General features: G+C 38.3%; 1 protein-coding gene across 2 annotated transcripts in view; it reads left to right on the forward strand.

Annotated features, from left to right (window-relative positions):
• LOC307117634 (E3 ubiquitin-protein ligase TRIM39-like) overlaps positions 1-7,043 on the forward strand; it is a 46,822-nt gene extending 39,779 nt beyond the window's left edge. Inside the window, exons 4-7 of one of the 2 annotated variants that reach the window (XM_079802604.1) lie at positions 598-828; positions 967-1,111; positions 4,572-4,598; positions 4,710-7,043. In XM_079802604.1, coding sequence (XP_079658730.1) covers positions 598-828; positions 967-1,111; positions 4,572-4,598; positions 4,710-5,248 — 942 coding nt within the window. In that variant the 3' untranslated portion in view covers positions 5,249-7,043. The remainder of the gene's footprint in view (positions 1-597; positions 829-966; positions 1,112-4,571; positions 4,599-4,709) is intronic. The other variant, XM_079802605.1, reaches the window with a different exon arrangement.
• The last annotated feature ends 2,942 nt before the right edge of the window (positions 7,044-9,985 follow it).

A 9,985-nucleotide genomic window follows, 5' to 3' on the forward strand; every position in this document is an offset into this window, starting at 1 on the left:
CATCCACGTTGGTGTGCGTCATTACGCATGAACCACAGCTCTGTTATTGTGGAGAGATAGAGACGCACGGCTAGTATTGAGGAGATAGAGAGAGAGACCCGCTGCAGTTTTGAGTAGTTTTGTGGACAAAGTTTGAGGAGAAAGTTTGAGGAGAAGTTCCTGATAGGAACTGTTTTGAGGCTTGGCACCAGTAAATATCCAAAATCCAAAGAGGCCAAAAGCGCCTGGACTTTTTTTGATAAAATGTAAATAGTTTTGGTTCTGTATAAGTTATCATGTTTATTCCTGAGTTCCAGGACTCCAAAGACTTGAACAAACAGTTTTCCAGAGGAAATATGCTTAGCTTTTATTTATTTGTGTGTGTTTTCAATAAATATTTGAGGGATTCAATTTCCGTTTTATGTTTTCATTTGTCTTTATGGTCCCATAACTTATTTTACATTCAGGTGACATCAATGCAACACAAATATACTGACAGTGCAACTTGTCTTGAAAAAAAGAGGTGTGTCAATTGTCTGTGCACAACAGGGTTGATGTTTTACAAGCTTTTTTAGTAAATAACACCAGGCGGAAAATTAACTGTAAAAATACCCTTAGGTCTTAAAGGGTTTTCAGAGATACACAAAGAAAGAGAAATCCTCCAGTGTTGAGCTCTTCACTGATCTGATCCGCTCCTTTGAGAGATGTCAGTCTGAGCAGCTGAAGATGATGAAGGAACAGCAGAAAGCAGCAGAGAAACAGGCTGAAGATCTCATTAAAGAGCTGGAGCAGGAAATCACTGAGCTGGAGCAGCTCTCACACACTGACGATCATCTCCATGTCATACAGGTCTGTCAACATCTGTCTCATCAGCCATCATGTACAATATTACAGGACAATGAGTTAACTGTATTTGAAAGGTACTGTGTAAAACATTAACTTTAAATATAAATATCACATTTAACAGTCCTCTCTCTCCTGCTGTAGAAGTGCTCATCCCTGTACAGTCACACCAAAAACTGGACTGAGATCAGGATTGACTCTGGTGTGTCTAAAGTGAACTCTCTGCATAGAGCTCTGACTCAACTGAAGAAAACTCAAGAGACACTAAAGGAAAAACTCAATCAAACTGGTATGTGAATGTAGCGCCCCCTATGCTGTGAGTGTAACCCAAGTGACGCTCTGGATCAGGGTTGCCATATTGGGCGGTTTCGCAATCTATTTTGCGGGCAAAAATGGGTTTGGGCGGGAGGATAAAAATTGGGCTGGTTTTGGATCAGTTCGGCGGGTTTTTTGTAGCTGAGACACCGGCACTTCAGATCCTGAATTCCTGCGACCCTCTGTTCAGCAGGCAGCAGTCTCACTCACTCACTCACTCTCTCTCTCACACACACACACACACACACACACACACACACACACACTACAGCTCTGGGCTGGCTGATGTGCCCTGACATAAACTCACAACAGACGCTCCCTCCCACTACCTTCACCTCATATCGGTTTGTGGAATATAGGCTATAGCTTTATATTAGGCCTAATTGTTCAAAATCACAGGTGTTAAACTCAAGTTTGCTATTATATTTAGTATATGAAAATATTTTTTTGTGTAGAGATGGCCCGCCATGCGCCAACGTTCTGCTTCTGCAAAGAGCGCACTGACACATGTTCTATAAATAATATGTTCAACGCGATTTTCATGTTATGTTATACATGAATATGCATGTTTCATGTGGCTATTTGAAATAATTGAAATGTTAAAGTGGGTTATTTTGTATGTCCACATATCCACTCAATGTTTTCATTCCAAGCGACTTTTATTGACAATAAACAGACTCATTGATCGCCTAAGTTGATCGCATTATTTTCCGTAACATAAGCTTATAGTTTAATAGTAGCCTATAATGGTCAGACTGAGGACGCTTGCGTCCATTCCGTTTTCCTTTTTTAAACCAGAAATGAAATATGGAAACGCGGTTTCTTCTTTTTTCTATTTTAACACTGATTAAAAGAATTAGCAAATACAAGGTAATTTTCCTAATACCTTATTATTATTTTTATTATTACTTTTTTTTATGTGTAAATAAGCTCAATTTAATTTCTAGGGTTTATATAGGCTAGTCGATAAATTGGTAATTTTAAAGCTTGTTAATGATTTGTATTTAAACGAGAAACAAGCCCAAAAAAATTGGGCGGTTTTTGGCGAAGTTTTGGGCTGGAAAACCCTGCTGGCATCTGGCAACCCTGCTCTGGATTCTTTAAATGTGTCTCTCGACGTGCAACTCTGCAATAATGTTATTCTTTCCCTTTTAGTCTAGGAATATGTCGCTCCTAAATGACTTCAAACAACAAAATATGTTAAGTATAACCAAAAACAATAATATTTATTCACACACAATGAAAGGAAATATCAAATGAATGAAATCACTTATATTGAATCTTAAATGATCAATAATCTTCAAATGTAAATCAACACTTGTCTCTTATTGCTTATTTTCTCTTTCAGAAAATAACTAAAAGCTCTTTATGATCTTTATGAATTAAATCACTCTATATTATTCAAATAGAATGAAAAAGATCAAATAACAGAATAACCTTTTACAGTTATCTCACATAACTCAGAAATAATACTTCTCAATACTCACTTTATCTTTTCGGGAAAATAAACACTTTTAGGTACCTTTTTCAGTGATCACTCGTACTGTATATGTGCACACACACACACACACACACACACACACACACACACACACACACACACACACACACACACACACACACACACACACACACACACAATGTCAAAGTCACCACCCATCCCCTCGTTGCAGGCCTGGTACAGTTGCTAGAGTTCGCTGTGGCCAAGAAACAACAAATGGCCTCTTCACTCTATTCAGAGCAAATAAAATAAAGCAAGATCACCTGAATTCCTTAGTCAGCAACCTAATGTCTCAGTTTGTGTAAATCCACTTGGGGTTCAGAGTATTTATTTTTCCCCACATTAATTTCATACATGTCTAGTACAAATATGTGGTTTTGTTTCATTTATACAGTTTATATATATTTTTTGATTTAACCCGAAAGCATGGAAGTGAAATGACAACATGCTCCATAGCTGGGGCACATTGTAACATGCATGTGACAGCTTAAAATGTTACCTGATATGGTAACGCTTTATATCACAGCCTGGAAAGTACTGCGTAAGTAAAGAGAATTTACAGCATAATTTTTGGTAATTATAGTGTAACTATAAAGTAAGTACGTGTAGGTATAAGGGAACAATATGTAATATTGGGGGAATAAAGGGGTAACTATCAGGAAAATTAACACATTATTTATACTGTAAGTATTTTTAAATTAAGGGGTAATTATCCGTGTAGTTACAGGGTAAGTATGAATCTGCGGGCTGTAAATTAAAGTGGTTCTTGTTCCCCTCTTGTTTTGTGTAGTTACAGGGTAAGTACAATAAAAAACACGTACACAATCTGATATCACTCGAAAATATTTATTTGAAAAACAACTTGGCACAGCCCTTGCGACGGTACTGGGCACAGTTACGAAATTGATGCGGTGTGGTCAGAATAAGGGAACAATGACACATGCAAAGATTGGTGTCAATATATCAAAGCAGGGTGTCAATATAGTGTCAATATGTCATTGCAGAGATATAGCCATCTGGTGCTATCGCACCAGATAACACGTCACAGCGTCTTACGTCAGCAGCGTCACTGTGGCGTCGTGAACGCGGATTCAAACAAAAGCGGAAGAGAAGACAATGCTTAATAAAGTCTTAGTTTTTGTTATTTTTGGACCAAAATGTATTGTCGACGCTAAAAAAGAGTCTAACTAACCAAATGATGTCACATATGGACTACTTTGATGATGTTTTCATTACCTTTCTGGACGTGGACAGCAAAGTGTGCATACACTTACATTCAAAGGACTGAAAGCCCTCGGACTAAATCTAAAATATCTTAAACTGTGTTCTGAGGATGAATGGAGGTCTTACGGGTGTGGAACAACATTGGGGTGAGCCATTAATGGAAGAAATTTCATTTTTGGGTGAACTAACCCTTTAAGGTTCAAAAGTTATTAGCATAAACATGAGTGCTAATTTGGACAGGTGGTGGCGCTAGAGGGATTGAGTTAGAGACACCAAAATTGCTATGGTGACACCAAAATTGCTATGGTGACAGATCAGACTGTCCTCTATTAGTGGGCTGCCATAGACTTCAATGGCGGAAGAAAAAAATACGGGAACGGTTTCAATAGGTGCCTTTGCACCTTCGGTGCTTGGCCCCTAAAAAAAAAAGGTCTCCCACCTCACAAGGACAATTTAGACACTTAAATAACACATTTTTACTGAATTATTAATAGAAGAGCGTTGATAAAAATACAAGCTTCACATTCTCTTAAATCCTCAATGTTTGTCCCATAGACCTCCACTGTAAGTATATTTACTGTAAACACATTCTGCATTGTTTTACAAACTGAGGGATGAGCAACATTTACACACCACTGATGCTGTAGAGAAACTCACTGAAATTATTCCTATAAATAATTCATCATTATATTGTCATCTGTGTTCACAGGGTTGAAGTCTGTCCAGAAGTTTGCAGGTACAGTGTGACTGACACAATACACTCACAATATTGTTTATAATCTGTATTATATACTGTACATCTGAACATGTGTTCTGAAGTTGATTGATAATGTCTGATCTCTCTCAGTGGATGTGACTCTGGATCCTGATACAGCGAATCCACATCTCATCCTGTCTGATGATGGAAAACAAGTCAGTCATGGAGACATTAAGCGGAACGTCCCAGAAAACCCAAAGAGATTTGATAAGTTTCTGTGTGTTCTGGCAAAGCAGGGATTCAGTTCAGGGAGATTTTACTATGAGGTGCAGGTGAAGGGAACGACTGGGTGGGCTTTAGGAGTGGCCAGAGAATCCATTAACAGGAAGGGGGAGATCACACTGAGTCCTCATAATGGAGTCTGGATTCTGGGTCTGGTTAATGGGAATCGATGTGTAGTTTTTGATGATCCACCTGTCCTTTTCCCTCTGAGAATGAAACCTGAGAAGGTGGGTGTGTTTGTGGATTATGAGGAGGGTCTGGTCTCTTTTTATGACGTGGAGTCCAGATCTCATCTCTACTCTTTCACTGGTCAGACTTTCACTGACAAACTCTATCCATATTTCAGCCCACACACTAATGATAAAGGTAAAAACTCAAACCCACTGATCATCACACCTGTCAGTTAAATTGGAAAACAAAATCTGATAAGATTGCTGTTTTTATAAAAATTTTAAAATAATAATAAAAAGAAAAACAAATTTGCACTAACCACAATCAAGACATTTTTAATAATATGTGACGTGTGTACAAGTGCTAAAAAAGATCTGTATGTTCAGGCCCTCAAAAAACAAAACTATATATATATTTCTGTCAGGGTCACTATCGATTGGCGGTATGGTTCTGTTCTGGGCAAGAACTCCCCATGCGCATCCATGCAGTCTAGCCTGGATAAGAGCAGGGAGAGCAGCGATAAACCCCCCTTAGGGTAAACAGAACAGAAGCACGATGTATTGCAGGTATCATTAATGTCAATTTTAAAATGTACAACATAATTCCTGAACTTAGGCTGATTCAGGGGGAATCAGAATGCCAAATCCTGACTGGATGAGAGGAGGAGCTGGGGATGGAGGAGGGTAAATGAGCTCTGGAGAACACGATAGCTGCTGATATACTGAAGGAGCTTATATATGTGTGCTGTGATAGACGTCTTGTTCCTATAGGTAGACGAGATCAGCTGACAGTCATCTGATGCAAGTTTGACTAACGTGCCTTGCCAGAACACTATAAGCTGGATTATTATAATGAAACATTATTTTTGTGAGTTCTGTTGTGTAATCAAATATTTCACCATGGCTACATTTGAATGGCCAGTTTATTACGATTTTCTGATCAACATAAAGGTTTGTTTGCTTCAATCAATAACTTTCATCAATAACTTTGCTTTTGCTTTTCAAATCTACTGTGACATTTGACATATGATTTAACATTATATTGTGAAATTCAACATAATACTAAATTTCTAAACATGGTACATGCTATTTTGTAAGGAAATGTGTGAACTAATTTTGGTGACAGGCTACAGTGTGTTACAGTGAAGTTATTGACTATTCTTCATACTAAAATTTTACTGAACTCCTTGAACTAAGCATTGACCGTATTTCTTTATACTTAAGTCGCTCCATTATTAACGTACGGAGCTGTCTGAAGCGGGACATTACATAGGAAGTGTTTGTCTGAGCTCACAAAACAAAACCTTTGAAAAATATTTTTTCCTCCCATCCCATATTTCTTTCCTCCACTATGTCCCTTTAGAGGATCCGTAGTTATGTCCCCTTTAAAATGAAAAATGGACATTTTCTTATAAAACATTAACATTTACTTTATAAAAAAATTTAAAGATTTGTGAGTGATAAAAACTATGAGCTATCAATAAGAAGACAGAAGGCATGAAGTAGATTGTGTACAACAGGTTTGTGTGTCTATGATGTTTATTTCCACTTATCTCCATTAGATGGCACTTGTGTGCTTACACACTCATTTATTGTCAGTAAATGTTGATTAGTCTAATTTGGTATATTTTGACTATGTTATAATGCTTATTGTGATTTATATATTCATCTGTGGTTTACTTGGGCAATATTTATTCTTTCTAAGAGTTTTTTGGGTTATATTTTACTTTGTTCCCGTCCTGCTTTGTATCACTTCCTGTTTTGTCATCCGCATGAAGAGATGGAAAAATGTTATCATCACAAAGTTTAAGGATTTTTCTCTATGATCATAAGCAATCCGATCAAGAGACTTCAAGATGCAACCCCCTTTCTTAGCTCACAAGCAGGCGAAGTGTGGATGTATTTTCTGTTTATTTATGAGTTTTAGGCCAAATGTTTGTTTTCCATGTAACTGAATTTGTGACTGATTTTTTATTCAGTTCTACGGTGTTGGTGTTGGTGTCTATGTCAAAGAGTGCATTAAACATCTGTGAAAAGAACCTCAGCCTTCAAGTCGTGACTAAGGTCGGCATAAGGTTTTTCAGCAAGTTTTGGTCATATTGATCATTTATAGTCCCTAGATTTTTGGGTATTAATGATACAGTAGGCTAATATATTCATAAAAGACATTATTTGTTTAACAGAATTTTACAACGAATATTTTTTTGTGTGTGTTGTTGTAACGCTTTGCCATGCAAGGATTCTGTTATCAATTAATTTATTGAATTTATACCCCCAAAGCGGCAACATATACAAACATTTACAGACAGATTATGAAAAATGTAAAAATTACATTCATAAAATTTCAACATAAACTTAATAAGCTAACGCTTAACTTTTAAACATGCAAGTCCCCTCCAAATATTGTACATATGTGAAATATATCCACTGTTATCTGAAGGTGAGTATATTTCCCACTACAGGTGGCCATGTTGTTTTTAAATGCTAAACAAAGAAAATATGAACAAAGTCACCAGATCTAAATATACACAACAAACACAATTTCAACATGAAACTAAGAAATGAGACCTACACTTTCCCAGCCTCTCCCCACAGCCTCTCAAATTTTTGTATCCCCAAGGATACGTCGGCCATTTTAGAGTTATTATAGCTGTTTCATAATAGAGCACAACCGTCAGTTCTGGAAGTAAAAACATTCAATTTCTCCACAGGGAAGTCGATTTTTAATAATAATTTAAAGACTTTAAAGACAGCCTTACTGTGAGCTACAAAGTTGTTAATCAATGGTATTTGCCAACCCGCATTTTTTCAACAATTTAAAAAATCCTGTTTAACAGCATAATTCATTGAAAAAACTACATTACCCATGATGCTGTTCAGAAGATTCTACCAATCGGAAAGACGAAGCAAGCAGAGCAAGCAAAAAGATCTTATCTCCTCCCACTCCCATGAAGCACCGCGAATGACGTAATCGCACCGAACTCTCTCTACGCTCTCAAAAAAAACTATATTTTAATATATATGGATAATTTTGCAATAAATATATATGAGTAGCCTAAATGAGTAGATTTATATTTCATATATTCATATTTCTCTTAGCTTGTCAAAGATCTACTAGCTTCTTCATCATGATTAATTCATGCTAACACGTTAAATCATGTTAGTAACATGCTAATTCTAGTTAGCAGCATGTTAATTAATGTTGGCAACATGCTAAATCATGCTAGCAACATGTTAAAATGTGTTAACAATGTTAAAATATGCTAGCAATATGTTAAATTATGTTAGCAACATGTTAATGATGCTAGCAACATGCTAAAACATGCTAATATAGTAAAACCTTAAACTTTTAAGCAGTTCAAAGTTATTTTAAACTTTCAGACCTGGCTTTGTCAAGCCAACATCAAAGTGTGTCATCAAACTTTACTCATCTAGTTTGATTATGCTGTTCGCAATGCGTTATGGGATTGTAGTTCTTTCCCTCACTAAAGCCGATAAGTACATTTGTATTTTTTTCAGATTTTCAAAAACTTTTTTGCTTCAAATCAAAGTTTGTAATGTTATGATTCACCTAAAAATAAATGTTTGTTTGAAAAGATGAAAGCAGTATTCTTTGAGGCTGTATTACAGCAGGATGGTTTAGCTTGTATTATTCAACTGTGAAACATATGGATTGATCACTGACTCAACTGCACGCTTCAATGTGACTAATTGGCTTTGCACATGCACAGGTTTTTATCGGTCTCTTATGAAGGAGCTCCGCTGAGATAGCAGTTCCGAATTGTGCCTCCTTGGGAAGCTGTCTCGAGCATAAGGTGTAGTAGGTCTGCTCTCTCTTTAGAGCAGGGGTGTCCAATCCTGCTCCTGGAGGGCCACTGTCCTGCTGAGTTTAGCTCCAACCCCAAATAAACACACCTGAATCAGCTAATCAAGGTCTGACTAGGCATACTACAAACTTCCAGCAGGTGTGTTGAGGCAAACTGGAGCTAAACTCTGCAGGACAGTGGCCCTCCAGGACCGAGTTTGGACCAATTTTTTAGGCTCTCTGCAAAGCTCCTTGGCTGCTGCTTGGGGTCTGGGGTGTTGCTACGCTTCCTCTCGCTTGGAGCGTCATCCTTCTGAGGTCTCTGCTTCCTAGAGCTCCACTGAGATATCAGTTCTGAGTTGTTAGGCTCTCTGTGAGCCTACTTGGGAAGCTGTCTCGAGCGTAGGGTGTAGTAGGTCTCCTTTCCCTTTAGAAAGTCATTATGCAGTGGCCTCCGTCCTTAGTGTTTGGCCAGGCAGTGGTGTCAAGTTGTGATCCTCTTTGGCTATTGCGTTTCCAGAGGAGTGAGACTGAGGCCTTCACTCCTCAGAGCTCGTCATGGGCAGCAGTATCAAGCTGCTAGGCGCTCTGTCCGCCTCCTTGATGGCTTTTCTTAGTGTTGGGCATAGTAGAGAGAGTTGTCGCTTTAGAGAGTGGTCATGCCAAGGCCTCTGTCCTAAGAGCTCGACTAGGCAAGTAGTGCTAAATTGTTAGGCTCTCTTGAAGCTGTTTCACTACTTCCTTTAATTTGAGCATTGCTAGGCCTCCTCTAGCTATAGAGAGTCGTCCTTCGAGGCCCCACTCTTCAGAGCTCCACCTGAATAGCAATTCTGAATTGTAGGCTCTCTGTGAGACTCATTGAAATCTGTCCTGAGCGTGGAACGTAGTTAGGCCTCCTCTCGCTTTAGAGAGTCCTCATGCTTAGGCCTCCATTCTCAGAACCAGATTATGGAGGAGCACTGAGTTGTAGGCTCTCTATGTAAGCCTCCTTTGGTTCCCCTTGGGTTGGGAGTGTTTTTCGCCATTTTTGGCCATCTGCTGCCCTGAGCTCCACCTGTATTACTGATAAGGCTGCTATGTACCTTCTAGGTACTTCTTGTACTACTAAGAATCTTAGTCCCTCTTAGCTCTGTGTTCAGCTATAGGGACCAAGGTGTTTGGCTCTCTGT

This window comes from Gobio gobio (genome assembly GCF_949357685.1).
Source record: "Gobio gobio genome assembly, chromosome: 21".
NCBI classification, from domain to species: Eukaryota; Metazoa; Chordata; class Actinopteri; order Cypriniformes; family Gobionidae; genus Gobio; species Gobio gobio.